At 43.8% G+C, this 21,214-nt stretch overlaps 1 protein-coding gene across 1 annotated transcript; it reads right to left on the bottom strand.

Moving 5' to 3' along the window:
• Positions 1-4,182: 4,182 nt before the first annotated feature.
• Positions 4,183-19,948, bottom strand: RP9 (RP9 pre-mRNA splicing factor). The gene is made up of 6 exons (XM_037126492.2): positions 19,710-19,948; positions 11,871-11,901; positions 10,815-10,944; positions 7,478-7,569; positions 5,331-5,392; positions 4,183-4,785 (listed from the first exon to the last, which is right to left on the bottom strand). Exons 1-6 carry the CDS (start codon positions 19,868-19,870, stop codon positions 4,587-4,589), a joined length of 675 nt encoding a protein of 224 aa, XP_036982387.1. The 5' UTR covers positions 19,871-19,948; the 3' UTR covers positions 4,183-4,586.
• Between the last annotated feature and the right edge of the window lie 1,266 nt (positions 19,949-21,214).

Below are 21,214 nucleotides of genomic sequence, written 5' to 3'. Positions count from 1 at the left end.
GCGCAGCCTTCGCAGTTGCGCAGTAGTGTTGACTGTAAAGTGTAAGACGAACAGCTGCGCAGCGCGGGAAGGGACAGAGTAGAAATGCGACAAAGGGTATGTGAGAAGATATTTTCAAACCGTATACCCGGTGGGGGTTAATATCAAGACTATGTAGCCCTGGTAGGGTTCCTAGTGGTTTAGAGCAGCGATTTTCAAGCCATGTGCCTCAAAAACTTTCGAAACATGAATACCTGATCCCCCAGTCAGGGAAACTGACCTCTTTTCCCTTAGATTGTCAAAAATAACAACGACAAACCCGGTAACTGCCAAGACAACAGTAGCCCTCTGGTGTGAATGAATCCAAGTCATACCCGTTCTTTTTTTTTTTGTCAGCTTGGCAAACAGTATATTTTTAGTGTACTACTGAATTTAGGAATTCGGTTCTCTGTGCCGTGAGACGGAGAGTAGCTGGGTCAGAGCGTCGTGCTGACGGGCCAGGCTCGTGGGTGTGACCCCGGGGTTGGGAGCGGTCTGTAAGAATTAGTCAGTGAATGCGGAAGCGAGTGGGACAACAAATCGACGTTTCTCTCTCTCTAATCGATAAACATTTAAAAAAGAATATATAAAGATCTCCAATAACTGAACAAAGAGCAAATAACCCAATGAAAACATGGGCAATAGGCTCTGCCAGACAAGTGGCCAACAAGCTCGTGAAGAGAAGGTCAGCATCTCCAAGCACCAGGAAAATGCAGGTCCTCACATGCAGCGAGGATGACCACCGTAAAACAAAGCAAAACCAAAACCAAAACAGCAAGTGCCAACGAGGATGCGGAGAAACGGGAGCTGAGTTCGCTACGGGCAGGACTGCGAACTGCTGCAGCCGCTGTGGGAAGCGGGGCCTTCCTGCAGCCGTTGAAAATTCAGCTGCCGCGAGGCCCGGCCGCCCACCGCCGGTGGCCATCAGTCCAGAAGAGGAGAAAGCGGGCGCTCGGTGCCGGCGCCGGCTCTCCCGTGCTCGTGCGCAGCAGTGCCATCGGAAAGACGTGGAAGTCGCCCAAATGCCCGCCAGCAGGTGAATGGCTATGGGAAGTGTGGCCTGCACTTCGAAGGGGGCACCGCTCAGCCTTGGAACAGGAGGTTCCGCGAAGTTCCACGGTAAGGGTGACCCTTACCAGACGTCCCGCGTTACTCCTCTTGTATGAGGTGGTCAGACTGTTCAAACCGGAAAGTAGGATGGTGAGTGAGGGGCTGGGGGAAGAGGAAATGGGGAAGTTGTTCAAGTCAGTATTGAGTTTCAGTTTTGCAAGATGGGAAAGTTCTAGAGGAGCTCTGACCCGTGTGGCTGAGTGGGGTGGGTGTCATCCTGCAAAGTGAAAGGCCGCCAGCTCGAGTCCAGGCCACAGGAAAGGTCTGGGTTGACGGCTTGTCCCCCCTTGTGGGGGTGTGAGAGGCAATCTCCCTCCCTCACTTTCTTCCTCCCTTTCCCTCTGCGTGCTGTAAAAAATATATATATATAAAAAAATAATAATAAAATAAATCCAGAGCTGTTTCACGACTAGGTACATATCATCAACACTTCTGTACAGTACATTTAAGAGTGGTTAAAAGGCCGCTCAGCCTTTTAGGTCAGTAAGTTTTATGTATTTTATACCACAATTTTCTAGAAAGTGCTATGACAGCAGGGCAAAATGGCTTGAAGTGAGAACATGTCCCTTGCCCCACTATCTTTTTCTGCCACATCCCACCTACCACCTTTTCCAACCTTTCCTCTTTTCTAGCAGCTGGACTCACTCTCACCTGCCTGGTGTCTTTCAAGTGATTAATGTATGTCCGCTTCTTGTCTCGGGGGTGACAGAGAAGGGATGCAGGGAGTTCCTTGGGGTAATCCCTCCAACTCTGTCCTACCTGGTGAGGCTGTCTCTTTGTCTGGGACAGGGAACCATTTGGAGCAGGAGAAGGAGAGGGACATTTATGGCAAGATAAATGTCTCCACCTTCCTCTTAGGAATGTGGAGCACATGCATCTGGTAAGGAAACAAGTCTGGCATTTATCATCAGGGGCACGAATGCCCTTTTTGTGTTTGGTGGAAAAGATTGATCCTGTGATACTCATGTCACCTTATGGCTCTAAAGTGCCTTCAGGTAATAAGGATGAGAGACAAAATACAATTGCTTCACTGCTTTTACTGCTCATAAAATGAGCAGGGTTTTTGGAACTGTGAATCATGAATGGTGGACTAAGTCCATATATGAGAAATATGTACTTGGCCGTCTGAGTAACCAAGTACATATTCCTTATAAATCGCAGTATCACAGAAGGACCAATGGAAACAAATGAACTGTGACAGAAAGGTTAAACGAATCAGCGCATCCACACCAAGGACTGTTGTGGCCATTTGAAGCTCACAGTAAGCAGTAAGATTGCCCAGGTAAACAAAGTGAAAGGAAGTTATAGGACAGTATTCAAAGTGTTATTCAGTTATGTAAAACTAGTATTTGTAAACACTAGTTACAAAGCTAGTTATGTAAAAGGGCATGTTTGGTAATGCGTTTTTAAAAATATCGGGAAGGATATACATAAAGCCATTTAAGATGCTCACATTTTACTGTATAATGGCTTTGAGTTGGGAACTTTTTATGAACATACATTACTTTTATAATTTTAAAACAACTTTTAAATTCTCACCTGAGGCTATGTTTATTGATTTCAAAGAGAGAAAAGGGGGGAGAAAGGTGGGGGGAGAGAGAGATCTGGTGTTTCCCATATGCATCCCAACCAGGGATCGAGCCCCCAACCTAGGTGTGTTCCCTCACTGGGAATTGAACCTGCAACCTTTTGGTGTACAGGACAATGCTCCAATCAACTGAGCCACCCGGCCAGGGCTTAAAACAATTTTTAAATGTTTACAACATAGCAGTTGAAGAATTTGAGGACATGAGTGAGCAGGGAAAATGAAAGGAAGATCCCCGAGGAAGCAGGAGTACGTAATGATAGCATAGGTAGTAGCAGAAGCAGCTAATGTTGAGTTAGGAATCGAAAGGGGCCAGACTGTGTTCTAAATGCTTTATGAGTATTAACACCAATTCCCGATTACTGTGAAGTCAGTATTGTCAGTCATGGAAATGGAGACACAAGGAAGGTCAAGCAGCTGGCCCAATCTGATATGCCCAACTGAATTGAACCACTGTGTTAATGATCTGTTGCTGCGTAACAAATTACCACACAATGGTTTAAAACAACCACTGTCTGTTATCTTACAGTCCTGTAGGTCACCAGTCTGGGCAGGTTCAACTGGGTTCTCTGCTTAGCATCTTCCATGACTAAAATCAAGGTGTCTGCAGGGTTGGGGTCCTATCTAGAGGCTCTGGTGAAGAGCATGTATTCGTTATTAGGGTTGGAAAAACAGAATTCCCTTAGCTCTCTCTAGGACTGACTTCCCCTTTCCTTGCTAGTCTGTGAATTAGAATCTGCCACAATTAGTAATTCTAGTCTGCGGTATCCCATGCATTGCATCTCTTCCCTTTACCTTGAAAGTCAATAGCGGCATGTGGAATCTTTCGCTGGCTCGGAATCAGTAAAAACTGGAATTTTATAGGGCTCTTACGATTTGGTTAGGAACACCCAGGTAATTTTCCTCTTCTTGTGCTTGTAACAATGATCAAATCATAAGAATAAAATTCATCATGTTAACAGTCTGGAGACTAGTGGAGAAATCTTGGGGCCGTTTTAGAATTCTGCCTCCCATAACTATGATGATGTATTGGTAGGTTGGTAGGTTGTCTTTGTGAAGGGAGGTCTGAGGGCTCCTAAAGCCTTCCTGGGTAGGAGTGGAAAATGCTCAGTTTAAAGGATGATGTCTGAGGATGAACTTTATAGACTCAGTTGAGTTTGGAGATGATGAATTTGTGGGGGTACCAATCTACATGGCTGTGTGGTTATTCTCTAGCAGTGTGGGTATAGATGCAGAGGAGGTTTGAGGTGCTGAGAAAGTTGGACAAAAGGACCAGAGCTCAGAAAGGGCTAGGGATAGTAGTTAACTTGTAGGGGGCACAGGGGATGCTCAGATTCCAGTTAAAGCAAGAAGTGGCGGGAGGCTCCGGTAAGAAGGGGAGAGAAGGAAGCGTTTTCATAATTAAACCTTACGTACCTTTTAAATTTCAAACACATGTATGTATTATTCAGAAATAAAAGATAAACACATTTGAAAAAATAAATAATGACCTTTTATTATCTTGAAGAACAGAAGAGGGTCCAGTCTGCAGGCTGGGAACTCAGCAGCCTCACTGTGGAGGGTGACAGTGCTCGGGGGTGGGGCGCGTCCTCAGTCCTGTCACCCCACCATGTCTCAGGAATCACAAACCCCAGTGACCAGCAGGACGACAGTGGAAAGAGCTTTCCTGCCAGAAGTCATTCGCTGTCTGGAGCAAGCACCTGGGAAGGTGTGAGTCCCTCTCCGCTGGTCACGCCTTCACTGGAAGGCAGGGGAGAACGCACACGTGTGACACCAGGCAGCCTCACTGGCGTCCTCTCTGACCCAGGGTCCCCTGCTCTTTGGCCCCAGTGTCCGATCCCCGAGACGAGAGTCTGAACAAGCCTGGCGCCAGTCAGTCCGAGTCCGAGCTCTCCTGTGACTTGGAAGACTTGTGCTTTCGTTTCTTCTTCTTCTTCTTTTCTTTCTTCTTTTTCTTGTGCTTTTCTTTCTTCCTCCTTTTCTTGGGTCTCTCCTTATCCTCTGAGGAGCTGGAGCTGCTCCCATCGTCATCTGAGGTGGAATCTTCCAGTAATTGCTTTAACTGTTGTATCCTGCACAGGTAAGATTGGTCAGAGGACCATCATCGGTAACTTAAAAAAAATTTCTAGAAGATTAGCAGTGAGGGTAACAAAAGTCATGAAGTAATCACCTCCTTAAGCACAGTAATCATTTTTGTTTCTGCATGTTTTCCACATCCTCGTCCCCACCCATGACTATTTCACAGGACTGTAACCAGTGTGCATTCTGTGTTCTTTTCAGTGTGCTGCATATTTCTGCATGTTTCTATAGTCCTTACTATTATATCTTCTTTTTTTAATGTAAAAGTTTACATAAGCTTTTAGTCTTCATAGTCTATGCTCACTTTAGTATGTTTTTTTTCATTTTATTTTTCAAATGTTTTATTTATGCTATTACCGTTGTCCCTTATTGTTACAACTTCTAACAGAGACCCCTTCCTAAATCACTCCCCCACTGCTCAAGTTCATACTAAGTAACCTACCTCCTCAAAACCACTCCTCTTCTACTGGAATGGTTCTTTCCCACTTAATATAATTTAAAACTTTGAGAGGATGTTATCATCATCAGGGAACCTCACCTTATATCCTTCTCGTGTCTTTTATTCTCTCGTATGATGTCATACATGGGATCCTCATGTGCCTTGAGGGTTAGACAAGGTTAAGGTTTGGTTAGGCTTAATAGATTGTTAAATTAAAATTAAAACCCTGTTTCACTGAAATCAGCCCTCCCTCCTGGTTTGATGTAATTTTATATTTTCTATGTTCTCATTCTTCCTCAGTATCACCACACTTCAAACTCACAGAGGGTACAAAAAAGATTTTCCAATTATACAAATACAGGGTTATAATTTAAATATTCTTTATAAGGAAATAAACCTGGTAAAATCATTAATAAATAACTCAAGGTTAGGAATATTGAGGTAATTCTCATTGTTTATATGGAGAGATGATCAAGAGATATTATGGAAAATAAGTGAGTTGCAAAATGATATGTAAGAATGATTCATTTATCAGCCAATGATTGCATGGGTAGATGGAAGAACAGATCAACATTTTTCTTTCTCTCAAATCAATAAGTAAAAAAGAGAATGATCCATTTATGGATGTACAACAAACCTGTGCCCAAAAAGAAGTCTGGAAGTTACTCATCAAGCTACTCATTGTACGTTCCCCCTTTGGGGAGAGCAGCAAGATTGGACTTGAAAAGTCAGTTTTGGAAAAGCTTACTGAAATGTTTTCATTTTGTTAAAATAAGGCAAATGTAGTAGTAGCTATATAATTTAAAATCACTTAAAGTACTTAAAGATACGAATGTACATAGAGTGAATTTTATAGTATGTGAATTATCTTTGAAAATGTTTTTCATAACAATTTTACATAGTAAATACAAAAATAAAGTTAAAAATATCTACTATCTTACCATCGGGGGTATCCACTGCTAGCAGTTTAGTGTGTGTGTTTTTTTTTTAAGATTTTATTTATTTATCTTTAGATGGGAAGGGAAGGACAGAGGGAGAGAAATATCAATGTGGTTGCCTCTTGTGCATCCCCTGCTGGGAACTGGCCTGCAACCCAGGCATGTGCCCTGACTGGGAATCAAACCATGATCCTCTGGTTTGCAGGCCTGTGCACAATCCACTGAACTACATCAGCCAGGGCAGTTTAGTGTGTTCTTATAGTCATTATCATAATTTACAAAAATTATAACCATATTACATATGTCTCTATTCTCTTTTTCACTTATGTTTTCATGAACACCTTCCCATGACACTACACCTTCTTTTAAAACATAATTCTTACAGGCTACATGGTTTCTGTGTGTTCAGTCATTTACGTGCTATGTTGGCCATTGAAGTTGTTGCTGATTTTTCTTTAGTTTCTATTTTTTAACTATACAAGTGATTCTGAACGTTATCCTTCTATATTCATAAAAATTTGTGTATATTGATGTTCTGTTATATCCTTAGGATCGATTCTTAGCATAAGGTTTTTAAATTAAAAAATATTGAATATGTTTTAAGTTTTTGAGATTTATCACCAAATTATGTTAGAGGAGCTATAAAAATTGATCCAGCTATCAATGATTTATCCAGATAAATGAAAGCACAATATTTTCAATGTCTTAAACATCCCCGGAGAATCTCTGTGGACCGCAGCTTGGTAAATGCTGACAATCCCAATATACCTGATACACATGGTGAAAATGCCGAAACTCTTGCTCAACAGTGAATTTTAGCAACAACCGAATGGTGAATGAACACCCCTCAGAGTTGACTCTTTTCAAATAAAGTGAGGAAATGACAGATCTATTTTACTGTTATCTAATGGGGACATATCATTTATGCATACTTCTAGTTTATAGTAGAAAGATACCTAATCTATAGATAAGAACAGGAAACTAGAACCCTGGTTTCTTTGTTATGAAATATGATTTTTTACACAATTAAGAAGAAGTGGATAACTGCTTCAGAAAAAGAGTCAGTGTCCCCAAGGCATAAGCAAGTAACACTTCAATAATAAGTTAGTTTTTTTTGTTAATGTAACTAATCTGTCACAATTCAACAGAATTAACTGGTGTTAACTGGGGCAGTTAACACCAGATATTTAACCAAAAGGATTCTGTGAATATATTTTCCGTAAACTTCCAGTTCAGTCATGACTGCCTGATTCATGGGTATTCACCCTCTTTTGTAAACGTAAATTGACATTCTGGGGTTTTACTTACTACTCTGAACTGTTCTAACTTTTGGTTGCCTTTGATAAAGAAAGGGCATTCTTTGTCGCCCGTGCGGTGACCATACCGTTTACAGCGCCAACCTAAAAACAAAGAAAAAGGGGATATGTTTTTGTGAGATAATGTATTGTTAATTAGTAAGATAAAGTTATCAGTAGCTCATATTAAAAGTATTCTTCATTAGATTCCAATTTTAAAAGCAAATGCAATCAGTGGAGGAAATGTGTAGGATCCCAGAAAACAGAGGAAAACTAATTAGTTCCTCAAGCATCCTTTAATCTTGGAGTTTTAGAAATGAACCAACACTAAGCAATCCCATGCAAAAAGCAAAGTGTAATTTCATTTTATTTTTTAACTGTGTGTTATGGGTTGAATTGTGTCATGCCTCTTGCCCCATTCCCCTCATTATGTTGAATGTCCTAACTCCTAGTACTTCAAAACGTGGCCTTATTGGGAGATAAGAGCTTTAGGAAGGCCCTCAGTAGGAACAAATGCTGCTGGCACCTATTTCAGACTCTTAGCCTCTAGAACCATGAGACAATAATTTCTCTGGTTTAAGTCACCCAGTCTGTGGTACCTGGTTATGGCAGTTCTAGCAAACTATAGAGGCATCAGTTTTGCCCAAGGAGTCAAGAAGAGGGATTATAACTAAGATCAGCCAATTCTGCTCCATGCTGGCTGCTCCTGAATATGTGCAGTGACAGGAAAGTAATGCTTTTCCGTTTCTATTTTTGAGAGTTGGTAGTAGGAAACCATTGGAAAAAATGAAGTTTACGGACTCTTGATTGCCACTGACACGCCCCTGACCTTATCTCCCCACTATTTTGATTTCCTTCCAGCTGGGGAAGAAAGAATGCACTCTTAATGCAAATGCAGACCCCTTAAACAGATGTCTACCTTCATGACAAGGATGGAGGGATGGTCAGTGCCATGGATTGACATGTGGGTATCAAGGACCCAGACCATCTGTGATCAAAACTCTGTTAAAGGAAAGGTAATCCCTATAACTCCAGGTGTGGTTGATGGACCAGTCACGTGGGAGCCTGTTACAAATACAGAGTGTCGGGCCCACCCCAGGTGTGAGGAGCTCTTCTCTAGATAACACTCAGATCACGGAAATTAGTGAGAGTGGGAATAGGGGTTATGTGTATGTTTTTTCTCATCTGGGATGGATCCATGTTTTGTGGAGTCTGAAGCTTATATAACCTAAGGGGAGGTAAGGGTTTTTAGGGAAAAGAAAAAGCTTGCCTTGGCAAGACAGGACCATATGAACTCATTGTTGGGACTTCACAGGCCTTTAGAAGGAGCAAGTAAGGGGTCCTAAAGCTCAACTTCATTAACTTCATGGTAAAACTGGTTCTGGCCCTAACCAAACACTCTTAATTTGAAAGTCAGTGAAAAGAACTGTAAGTGAAACACAACTAACCACCCCATTAAACAGAACAGTGGTTTATACACTTAAAAAAAAGTGCAGTGGACTTCTGGGTAAAGATGGCAGACTGAAACAGTCATTTACTTTCATCAAGTTCTGTCCCATAAAAATGACAGCAAAGACAATACCTTTAAAAGGACATGAACCACAAGGACAGGGACAATAGGAAAGGAGACAACAGTAAAAAATATTAGAAGTTAGAATGCAGGTAGAGTGTGCAAAATGAATAGCAGATCCCAGGAAACTGAATTCTAACCCAGCACAAGGGAGAACTGAGAACCAAGTCAGTTTCAATTTGTGGAACCCCCCACATCTCAGGAATTGGCAGCATCCTTCTGGAAATGGAATAGAAGGGGTAGCTTAAATAAGGGGGACTGCATATCTCCCCAGCCCTGGAACAAAGGAGGTTCATTCTTTGGAGAAGGTGAAAGGAGGTTTTCTGGCTGTGGAGGTGCCAGGCCCGTGGGAAGGCAAGGCGCCGCACTGAACACAGGAAGGGGAGGAGGATGACTGATTACTGATGCTGAGACTTTAAAGCCTTGTTCCTCACATCAGGTCCTGGGACACAAGAATGTGGCCTTCACCTTTGGCCAGAAACAACTTTTCTGTTAACGAGCCAAATGAGACTCAGAGATACTGTTTATAGTAAAATGACAATCTCAGAGGTTACTGTTTACAACAATAAATATTTTGTTACCTGTTAATCAGCCCAGAAAGATCACCCTACAGTGTGATCTAGGTACCAGTCTCTGCTCAAAAGTGAACTCAGCCCTTTTAAAACTCTCATTTCTGGATAGGAGTTGGGGTGCCAGCCTCCAAGAGGACTCCAGCTGCCTCAGGTCCTGGCATGCACACTGTCATGCAGGCACCTTGCACAGTGAGCAGGACTCAGCTGTGTAAGCAACAGCACATTATGGAAACGACAGCTGGTAATTCCTGAGGGCAGGCCATAAGACACAGTGTGGCTTGCACCTTGCTGTCTCTTAGATCACTGGCTTTGGGGGGAGCCCGCTCTAATAAAACATCCGTAGAGGTAAGGACACGTAGCAAAAACTGAGGGTTTTGTATAGGAAGAAGTCAACGGATAATGAAGAAACCTGAAAAATCAAGGGGCAGGAATACAGGAGTAGCCAAAAGTAGGTTTGCAGTTATGAGTACATGAGAGGGTTCACTCTTATATTATTTATTAATTATGGTATTATTTATATTACAACTGTAAACCTATTTTTGCCCACCCTTGTATAATCATGTTATTTAGAAAATGTGAAGCTAAGCTTCAAAATAATCCTAAGAGAGGTTCAGGTGGTTAACTTTGAAGTTAGGGGAATGGGGAAAAGCTACTTTAATTATGTGCACAAAGCATCTTTGTACATGCAGATGTCTTTAACAGGCTGCCAGACCCTTTCTTCAAATGCCACCTTGTGCAGGACGCAGGTGCTGCTGCTCTGGAGGGGTACGGGTGTGCACGCAGAGCTCTGCCCATCCCAAACCCACCCTCTGTGGCCTGTGGCTCCTCTCAGGATGAACTTCAACACCACCAACGGAGGTGACTGACTGAGGCAAGACCCAAAGGGACCTGCCGCCTGATGCATCCCTTGTCCCCCATGGCACTGCTGCCTCACAAGACCCTTTCTGTTGCAGGAATACTACACGAGGGTGCACTCCGAAGGCACTCCCATCCTGTGGGAAGGGAGGCAGAAGCCCTGGAGTCACACCTTTGTTGCACCTCTTACCTCGGGCCACTTACTGACACGTGCAAGTTGGTGTCCGAATCTAGAAAACAGATCATGCTGTGACTTTAACAGAGCGAGGTGAGGGGAAGGATAAATGTGCTTTGTGACACGTGGTCTGTAACTTGCGTGTGTTCAGGAGGACTGGACGCACTTCCGCACTCACACTGCATGACTTTGACCTCCTTCCCCAGCGGCATCCAAAGGCCTTTTGTTGGTGCGTGAGCCAGAAACTCCCTGGCGTGTTCATTGCCCGGTACATCTGGTATACAGTCTTCTGGCCTAGTCTCATCTTCCTAAAACAGAAAACAGTGTAATCAATACGGCCAAAAAGCACGGAATTCTCTTCCACCTGCTTCAGAACGCAGCATCTCCCAGATTTCTCAGGGGGTGAAGCTCCCACTTACTAACCCTCCCAGGAACTAGAAGGACAATGAGACCAGACAGACAAGTGGAAATAACTGCACCAGAGGAATTACATCATGAGAATGAAGCAGCTGTTCTCAGAGAAAAGTTACTAGTGTTTGCTTGTAATGCAGAAATCATGTGCACAGAAATGATTTGTAAGCTCCAATTCTAATTCTAAGATTATAAGTTTTCTGCTAACTTTTATGAAATGTATCTTCACCACAAAAGAATTGCATTACACAATTAATGATTTTTTAACCTTTTGATTTTTTTCCACATTTCCATGAATACTACGTTTGTAATGAATTTTTTAAAAAAATTGAATGTTAGCAAACTGAAAAGGCTGCTTTGGCCTTAAACCAGTCCTCTAAGTCTCTCTCTCCCAGAGAGGCTGACCTGGGCCAGGCTGCTGGAAAAGGGGCTCCTACATCAGGGAGTGGGGGCTGGATGAGCGCCAGGGCTCCCCAGGGTCTGCTGGTCTCTGAGCTGGTGACACCTAGGGGACCAGGTGAGTCAGTTGGCACCGTGACAGCAGAGCTTGGAGGAGGAGAGAGAAGGGAGTGACGATGGCTGAGGAGCTTACATGGGCCTGCCCTGGTTCCTAGGGACAAACACTGGGCTGATGAAATTTCTACAAAGGACCAGGCTCCTGAGAAAGCCCGAAGTGTGTGACTGGCGTCTGCAGGGAAGAAACAGGATCCTTGTGAAGGAGATTCAAAACCACAGGCAGCTGTTTGCATAACAAGTGACTGAGCCAGAGCACTGAGTCTGACACACCTGGGAGAATAACCGAAGTGACAAACTTCACACTGACCTTGATAAGTCCAGGAGGAGGTTTCTCGTAACTAGAAAGAAAAGAAAAAAACCACCGTCAACTGTGTTACTAGGAACATGACACATTTTATTATTATTACTTTTCATTCTCACCCAAGGTTATGTTCATTGATTTTAGAGAGAGAGGAAGGGTGGGAAGAGAGAAACCTTGATTGGTTGCATCTTGTATGTCCCCTGACCCGGGATGAACCCCCTCAGCCTGTTTGTGTATGGGATGATACTCCAACCAAGCCACCTGGCCAGGGAAAAAAGTATATTTTTTAACAAAAACTTAAAAGTACGTTTTATCTAAAAGTTAATAAAATATGGCCAGCACTCGAGATCACAGGTAATTAAATGATGGTATACCACATTATGTTGAGATCTCAAACTTAAATTCACTGAAATAACAACTAACTTGGGTCTTAGCACAATAATTTTATTTTCGGAAGAAGGGAAAGCAAGAGAGTACAGGGAGAATATGAGGTAAGAAGACCTGTGAGTTGTTAATGGTTCCAAACTGTTATAGCGGTCAGGTTGTTTACCTAGCATAACTTTCCCTTATTCAACATCAAATAGGGTGGCTAAAACCCTTCTAACAAGGATTTAATGTTTTCCTCATCCAGACCCTTTTCTTATACACCCACTGTAAAGACCATTAAAAGAAGGTAAATATGGGGGTACAGTGGTTAGCATGGCTTGGGTAAGGGGGAAGTAAGATGTGAACAAAAACATCTGTTTGGTGGTGTGATATTCTGATTTGTAATAAGAAATACATTCCTGGTCTTCATCCACTGCTCCTGGCAAAGAGCTCCTAAAACCCTTGTAATTCATTCATACGAGCCATAAGGGCATCTTTTGCTATAATACTGAGTTCTGTTCCCAATTCCTGATAAAACTCTAGAGCAGTAAAAGTGAATATAGTTTCTTTTGTTATTTATAAGAAGCGTCTTTCATTTTGACTTTTGGAAAGCTCCTGAGGATGGGGGCTGGGTGCCAGGGGAACTACCCAGGTGATTAGAGGGTTGGACTTTCGGTCCTGCATCTAGGGTGCTTGAATTAATCACCAATGCCAAAAATTAATCAATCATGCCTATGTAATGAAGCCTCTATAAAATCCCAAAGGTTGGGTTTCAGAGAGCTTCTGGGTAAGTGAACGTGTGGAGTGTGGCCGCCCTGCAGAGGGCATGGGTGGGAGCTCCGTGCCCCTTCCCAGGTCTCTTGCCCATCTAGCTCTTCCATCTGGCTGCTCCCAGAGCTACATCCTTTTATAATAAGCCAATAATCTAGTAAGTGAATGTTTTCCTGAGTTTCATGGGCTATTCTAGCAAATTAACCAAAATGCAGGAGGGGGCTGCAGGAACCTCTCATTTATAGCTGATCAGCAACACAGGTGACAATCTAGATTTGGTGATTGGCACCTAAAGTGTGTGTGGGTGAAGCAGTCTTGTGGGACTGTTTACTGTTTCTTTAACTTGTAGGTTCTGATGTTCTGTCTCCAGGTAGACAGTGTCAGAATTAAGTTAAAGTGTAAGACATCTCCTGGGTGTCCTCTGAGAACAGGAGAGTTGCTTGGTGGTGTTGGAAACCCCAACATAGCTGGACTATAGTGTGGTGTTGTAAGTGAAGTTTGAGTGTAGAGAAGGAGAACAGAAGTGTTTTTTCTTCCATACTGGGTGATGGATGAAAAGTGCCATGAGCAGCCACAGCAAGAAACACTTCCCTTTGGCTTCCTCTCTGTACCTTTCTAAATAAGGAGTGTGATGGAGCCTTCTCTGAGCTCCTTCTCACCATCACTAATCCAGAGCTTTTCTAAGGGACAGAGGAGGAATTATTCCCTAAAGATTACACAGTGTGGGCAACAGTGTGGTGATTGTGGGGGGAGGAGGCCTAAGGGGGATATGTGGTTATGGAAAAAATACAGTAAAAATCAAGACTTTTAAAAAGTGAAAAAAGATGATTTACATTCCCTAAAAAAAAAGAGAAGGATTACATAGTAAATAACTTTTTAGGTATACTGTTTTCCAAAGCAAATACTGAAAATATTTTCCAGTGGAAAGCTGTGGCATATCTTAAGCCCGGGCTTCTCTTAGCAGCAGCTGTTTGCACAAGTTCGGAAGGGGCGGTATTTCATTGGCAGCCAGTCCCTAGCAACAGTGATGCTTTAGGCAGGGGAGTCTGGAAGGCAAGTGGTCCGTCTATGTATATGTCCTGCAACCTGATGATAAAGACTAAGGGAAATCGTAGCAAACATAATCAGTGGGGAGGGTCTCTGGGAGGAGGCAGGGCTTGTGGAAGTTCTGGTACTGTTGGACATCAGGAGGCCCCTCCATGGGAGAACTCTACCGGAAGAACTATGTTGATAATAAAGCTCTGGTTCCAGCTTCCGAAACTTCCATTTCTCTTCTACAAAAGCTCCTCCATCTTGACACAGGCTGGAGTGTGCATGTGGCTTGCCATGTCTTTGTGCACTGTGTTGCAACCCTTTCCTTTTCTCGAGTAAATTCTTTTTGATGACAAAACACTGAGCTGATGTTTTTCAGTTGACTCTGACAGTGCTTTCTTTTTGCCGTAGGAGCTGTACAAATAACATATGGCCAAGCAAGCTAAGATCTAAATTCCTGAACAGTATGTAAATGCTTTTTCCTAGACGAAAAAGGAATTGGGTGGAACTGCGTATTTTGAAATCTATTATTATCAGCAATGGCCTTCCCTAAAAGGTACATTTTCCAACTGTTTCCACAAATTTAAAGACATAAGGTTAGTGTTTTTTCCTAGGGCTAAAGGAATTCTTTAGCCCTAGGAAAAATTCCTAGTTTATGCAGCATTTTAAAAAGATATTTTTCAAATAGTAAGGTGATACTTAACTATTAAAAATAACAGATGTGGCCCTGGTAGGTGTGGCTCAGTGGATTGAGCACCAGCCTTTGAATCGAAAGCTTGCTGGTTCAGTTCTCTGTCAGAGCACTTTGGTTGGTTGCTTCTTGTATAGGGCCTGACTGGGAACTGAACCCACAACCTAGGCACATGCCGTACCTGGGAATTGAACCGGTGACCTTTCCATTTGCAGGACAACACCTAACCAACTGAGCCACAAGGGATAGGGCTATAATGCCTTATTGTTAATGAGGAAGACCTAAGGATCCCTACACAGTAGGAAAAAACCTCTCAGTGAAAAAGATTAAAAAAAAGACTTCCGCCAAGATGGAGGCATAGGTGGAAGCACTGTGCCTCCTCCTGAAACCAAGTTTAAAAACAACAAAGTTTTAGCAACAAAAACACAGCTAAAACCACAGAAAATTGAACTTCACGGAAGTCTGACAACAATGAACCCTTCAGCCATACCGGTAAGAGGGGCAGAGCCAGCAGCAGAGTGGGGTCAGGCAGGAAAGATCCACCGGACTGACCCGGGTGCAAGACCCGGGCACACCGGCAGCTGTGGGTGGACTCACTGAGGGCTGACCACGGTCACACATTTGTGCACAGATAAACCGGTGAAGGAGGGAGCGGTGAGACAGACGGTGCAGGCCCCAGTGGCAGGAAGTGGCAGAGGGGACTGCCATAGTCCCTCTCTGACCCGCCCCCACCTACAGCGTCACAAACCAGTGACCTGGGTGGCCCCACCCTGGTGAACAACTAAGGCTCTGCTCGTCATACCTAACAAGCACAAACAGATCAAAACATGGCTCCAGAAGAACTCAGAGCCCCAGAGCCAATAAATCTAAGTGATGGAGAAATAGCCAAACTTTCAGATACACAGTTCAAAACACTGGTGATAAGGATGCTCACAGAACTGGTTGATTTTAGTCACAAATTACAGGAACATATGAAGGCTAAACTAATTGAAATGAATGGAAATGCACAGGAAACCAATAGTAATGGAAAGGAAACTGGGACTCAAATCAAAGGAGTGGACCAGAAAGAGGAAAAAAATGACCAAACAGAAAAGAATGTAGAAACAAGAATTCAAAAAATGAGGAGAGGCTTAGGAACCTCCAGGACATCTTTAAACGCTCCAACATCCGAATTACAGAGGTACCAGAAGGAAAGAGGAACATCCACGAGTGAAAAACTTATTTGAACAAATAATAAAGGACAACTTCCCCAATCTGGCAAAGGAAATAGACTTCCAGGAAGTCCAGGAAGCTCAGAGAGTCCCAAAGAAGTTGGACCCAAGAAGGAACATACCAAGGCACATCATCATTACATTAGCCAAGATTCAAATGAAGGAGAGAATCCTAGAAGCAGCAAGAGATAAGGGGACAGTCACCTACAAAGGAGTTCCCATCAGACTGTCAGCGGATTTCTCAAAAGAGACCTTACAGGCAAGAAGGGGCTGGAAAGAAGTATTCCAAGTCATGAAATCCAAAGACCTACATCCAAGATTGCTCTACCCAGCAAAGCTTTCATTTAGAATGGAAGGGCAGATAAAGTGCTTCTCAGATATGATCAAATTCAAGGAGTTCATCATCACCAAGCCTTTATTATATGAAATGTTAAAGGGACTTACCTAAGAAAAAGAAGATAAAAAAGATGAACAGTGAAAGGACAGCAAACTCACAGTTATTAACAACCACACCTAAAACAAAAGCAAACTAAAAGGATAGCTAGATCAGGAGCAGAATCATAGAAATGATCACATGGAGGGTTAGCAACAAAGGAGTGGGAGAAGGAGAAGGGGGGAGAAGGTACAGAAAATAAGTAGCATAGACTGTAGGTAGAAAATAGGGGGGAGGGCAAGAATAATATGGGAAATATAGAATCTAAAGAACTTGAGACACGTGGTCATAAACTAAAGGGGAACGGTGGGGGAGGGAGTATGCAGGGTGGAGGGGAATGAAGGGGGGAATAGAACAACTGTAATGGTTGTAATCAATAAAATATATTTAAATAAAATAAAGTAAAATAAAAATTAAAATAAAAAAGATTTAAAAAAAGGCAAATAAGAAATAGGCAATGGAAGGTGAAGAAAACAAAAACTAATGAGTATCCTCAAAGATGAGAGAAGCTATGTCATTGATAAAATTAACAGTAGGATCCTATGAAAACAAGAATTCTAAGAACAAAGAAAATCTCTTGAAAATTAAAAATATAATGAACTTAAAGTGCAATGGTGGAAGTATTGGAAGATAAATCTTACAGAAAGTAGAATGAAAAGAAAAAGATGTAAAATAGGAGAGAAAAGACAGAGGATCAACAGAAGTCTAAGGAAAAAAACAAAATGGAGGGAAGGAAATTAAAACACAAATCATGTGTGAATATTCAATAGCCATGAGATGTTGAAATGTTAAGAAAAAGTTTTTAAGAATCCAGGGAGAGGATGAATTAAAAAAAAAATCCAGTGAGGAAAAAGTTTACATTATTATAAAACTGCAGAGTACCAAGGATGAAGAAGTCTTTAAAGCCTCCAAAGGCAGGGCGCGATAGAACAAGTGACTTGTACAAGAAAGGGAACCAGAGTGGCATCAGATTTCTGAGTAATATTGGGAATTAAAAATGGTGCGCACCAACTCTGATGTTGGGCGAAAATAATTTTAACCTGGAATTCTGCACCTAGCCAAACTCTTTCCGTGAGAGAATAAAGACAATTTTCAGGCATGAAAAGACTCAACAAATTTACCCAGAATGCACTTTTTTATAGGAAGTTACTGAATGTGCTTCAATAAAATGAGGTAAGGACAGAAGGAGGAAGATAGGGGATCCAAGAATGGGATCCGAGACTAGACAGTGGTGGAGGCAGTTGCAGGATGGCTGCTGTACACCGGGTCTAGAAGGGAACCAGAGTCTACTGGAGGAGAACAGAAGTTAGATTCTAGGTTTAAAAAAGTTAATTAACAGATGCTCTGATGTGGAAAAAAGTACTCTCAGTTTCAGACCCTTTGGAATAAAATTAGCACTCAGTAATAGGAAATTAAGCAAATGAAAAGAAAAAAACCCTGAGGCTCGTATTTACTACCTGAAAAACAACACTGGTATGAAAGCGAAATCATAGAACACCATTTGGCTCACAGGTGAAAAGTACTGCAAAGTTATAATAATGTTAACACCAACTTGATTTAACAAAATTATAATTGGGAGGGTGGAGACTAGAAAGTTAGGGAAAGAGAACTGAAGCCTCACCTATGACATGAGGTTATTAGGAAATGTCTATTTAATTTAAAAAAGCATACATAAGCACATACATAAGCACATAATTTAGAAATATGTAGTTGAATCCCAGTAGGGAAAAAACCCTGAAAGTTTACCAATTGAGACTCTTAGAAGCAGGAAGGAATGCAGGGAGATTGTGAAGTGTGTGGGGTGAATGAAGGGTAGGGATGCAGAACCACTTCCTCCCTGCCCCCTTTTTAATTGGTCTTTTAGGAGTATTTGATATTTGAACTATATGACTCTGGAAATATAAATTTTTATTTAAATGTAAACAAGTTTCAGAACTAGCCAAACCAAATAAGTGAGCAACCAGAAAGTTTTAAGTTGCAAACTGAAAAATCTCATTGGTCTGGGAATCAGACACCTGGGTTCCTTTTTAGTTTTACTGTTTATAGGTTGATGATTCCTTGATCAGGTCAGTTAACTCTTGAACCTGCACTTTCTTATCTGCAAAAGGGAGGTTATAATCTCTCTGATGCCTGTGAGTTACACAATAAATATATGGTATTAACCACTGTCTGGCACCCTACAGTTAAAGATATTGAGAGGTGAGGTGGGCTGGGCTGGGCTGGGCTGGGCTGGGCTGGGCTAGGCCCTACTTGAGCTTAAGCTGGGAAAGATTTTTGAATATCTGCTTATTGAGCAGACGGAATGAGTCAATAGAGTCCCTGACGGGGCCAGGACTGTGGGTGCCTGCCATACAAGGGCCCTATCCCCCAACCACTGCCCTACTGGGGTGACATTCAGCTCAAGGACCACACTGGAAAGAGCAGACTGGGCTCCAAGAAAGCAATGCATCGTGTGTCAAAGCTCAAGAGGCACTGACTCCTACAGCTGCTTACAGGACCCCAGAATGACAACGGGAAGGTCATTAACACAACCTCCTCCCACCTGACGTTTCAATGTCCTTCACAACCTACCCTCCTCCCAGTGGTTACCTGGACCCTTCTTGACCCCTCAGGAGCTGGGAGCCCAGTGCCTCCTAAGTCGGGCTAGGCTCACCTGCAAGAGTGTATGTGTGTCCTAACTCTTTCCTGAGCTGGAATCAGCCTCTTGGTAGCTTCCACTCCTAATCCGGGTAAAGTCCTCAGGGCTGGAGAGCAAGTCTACATACTCTTCTACCTGTCCAGCCACCTTCACAGTAGTTAGGGACAGGTCCCTCACCCCTTTGTTTATTCTTACCGCACTAACGTAAGAAGGACTGCGTTTTCTCTTCCCTTAGTAACAAAAACAAAAAGACTGTATAGCAGTCACAGAAGGCCCTGAGACCTGAACACCGTTAAAGGACAGGGACCGAAGCGCACTTCTCGTCTCCAGATGAGAGATCCAGATCCAGAGAGAGCACCTAATAGAGCCCAGGCGAAACTCGGACACCGCGGAAAGTGGACAGCAACAGCCGCTGCGCGCTGCGAGAGCGCCCCCTGCCCCAGTCCTCCGCGTGTGCCCCGGAACCTGGGGGTGGGGCCTGCATTCCCTCCCGACTCAGGAGGCCTTGGTGGCGGGGGGGGGGGGGGGGGTGCCGGGCACCGACTTCCCTCCGGTTTGTAGGGCGGCTGCAAGGCCAGTGCGAGGCGCCTGGGATCGGGAACTCGGGATAGGGGGCCGCCTGCCCCCTACAGGCGGGTCTCGGGCTGCGGCGCCCAGGCGGCACCCATTCCTCGCAGTAGCCCGGAGGCGGGCGGTGACTCACAAGGACTCCAGGTGCTTGAGCTGCTGCAGCTGCTGCGCGTCTTGTCGCCGCCGCTTCTGCTCCCGGCGCCGCTGCAGCTCCTGATCCCGCGGCTCCCGCGGCTCCCGCGGCCGCCGTGTGCCCCCGGCCCCCGAGTCAACGTGCCCGTACCGCGACGACATTGTTGCCCGCGCCGCTCAGGCGGCGGCGAGGACGACACTTCCTCCGCGCCTAGCCCGCCAGGTCACCGCAGCGCCCCCTTCTGCCGCCGCCCGGGTCATCCACCGGAGGCACGGCCTTGAGTACTGGCTGGGAGCGCCGGCCAGCTGCCTGGCTGGTCTGTGCTGGAGGTGGGATTGCGCCCCCTGGCGGCAGCTGAGGGCCGGGGATGCCGGCGGTGGGACGTTGGGAGTCCTTTTCTCCTTCCTGAGGACCTCTCTGGGCCAGGAGGAGGCTCCCCTCGCGTTGTTTGATGGTTTAATATAAGTATTAAAAATTAATGCTTTTCATGATTATGAAATACTAATATCTTTAAGAAAAGTAACTTAGAATTCATTTTCTAGGGTAATGTGAATTGGTGGTGCCAAACAGGACCTTTACAGCGTAAGCTAAAATCCAGTGAAAAAAGTTTCAAGGTTGGTTACCAGGAGGGTATTATACCTACACTAAATTTGAAAGCAAAGATGTGTAGACCCTGAGAAAGAAGACAACTACCAAGAAATCACTCTTGCTGGCTAACTGGGTTTAAATTTTAAAAAAGAAAAATTAAAATAGCAGTCATTTCTAAATAGGGGCCTATCGGACAAGCCAGTTTCAGGGAAAAGATTTTACTGGACTTGCCTCTTACCCTGAACTGCCTGCCTGCACAGTGTGGGGAAATGGCTGAGGCAGTCTTTATAAATGAGAGCCTGGAATCCCAGCTGAACCAATAGGACTGAGTCTAATCAAAGCTGCACAGCTATATCCCTGACCAATCAGAGCAGCTCCATTCTGACCAATCTGAACAGTGCTGTTTGGGCCAAACTGTGAAAATTTGGAGTCCTCATGTACATGAGGATGGACCAATGATGGATCAGGAGTAGGATTTTCTTTTTCATTATTATTATTTTTATTTTGAGGGTGTGTTTATTAAAGCTGGTGACCCTGAAATAAAGAGGTGCCTAGGAAGCAACAGGATAGACTAGGCAGGGCTGCTGTCAGCTCACTGGGCAGAGAAAAGTGGGCCTTGGAGACAGTTCAGGGTGTTAGCAGAGGAAGTGCTGCTGCACCCCCAAAGCTCCCCTGGTTGCAAATCCCGTGGGGGCCTTTAGAGTTTGAGTTGAAGGTCTGTGGGGGAGTAGGAGGTGGAAGGGAAAGGTGCTAGCGTGCTTGGACTTTTTTCTAGATAGGTTAGTTCCCCTCTGGATTGAGGAGTGGGCTTTCCCTCTCCCCTGAAGGCTGTATTTTTCCCTTTGAAGCTGAAGACATCTCACTGGAGCATCTCCCAGGGCTGCCTCTTTGCCACAGCTGTGCCAGGTGGTTGTTGA

Source organism: Artibeus jamaicensis, unplaced genomic scaffold, assembly GCF_021234435.1.
Source record: "Artibeus jamaicensis isolate MK-2021 breed Jamaican fruit bat unplaced genomic scaffold, CSHL_Jam_final contig_1016, whole genome shotgun sequence".
Classification (NCBI taxonomy): domain Eukaryota; kingdom Metazoa; phylum Chordata; class Mammalia; order Chiroptera; family Phyllostomidae; genus Artibeus; species Artibeus jamaicensis.
This window is presented reverse-complemented; position numbering and strand designations above follow the sequence as displayed.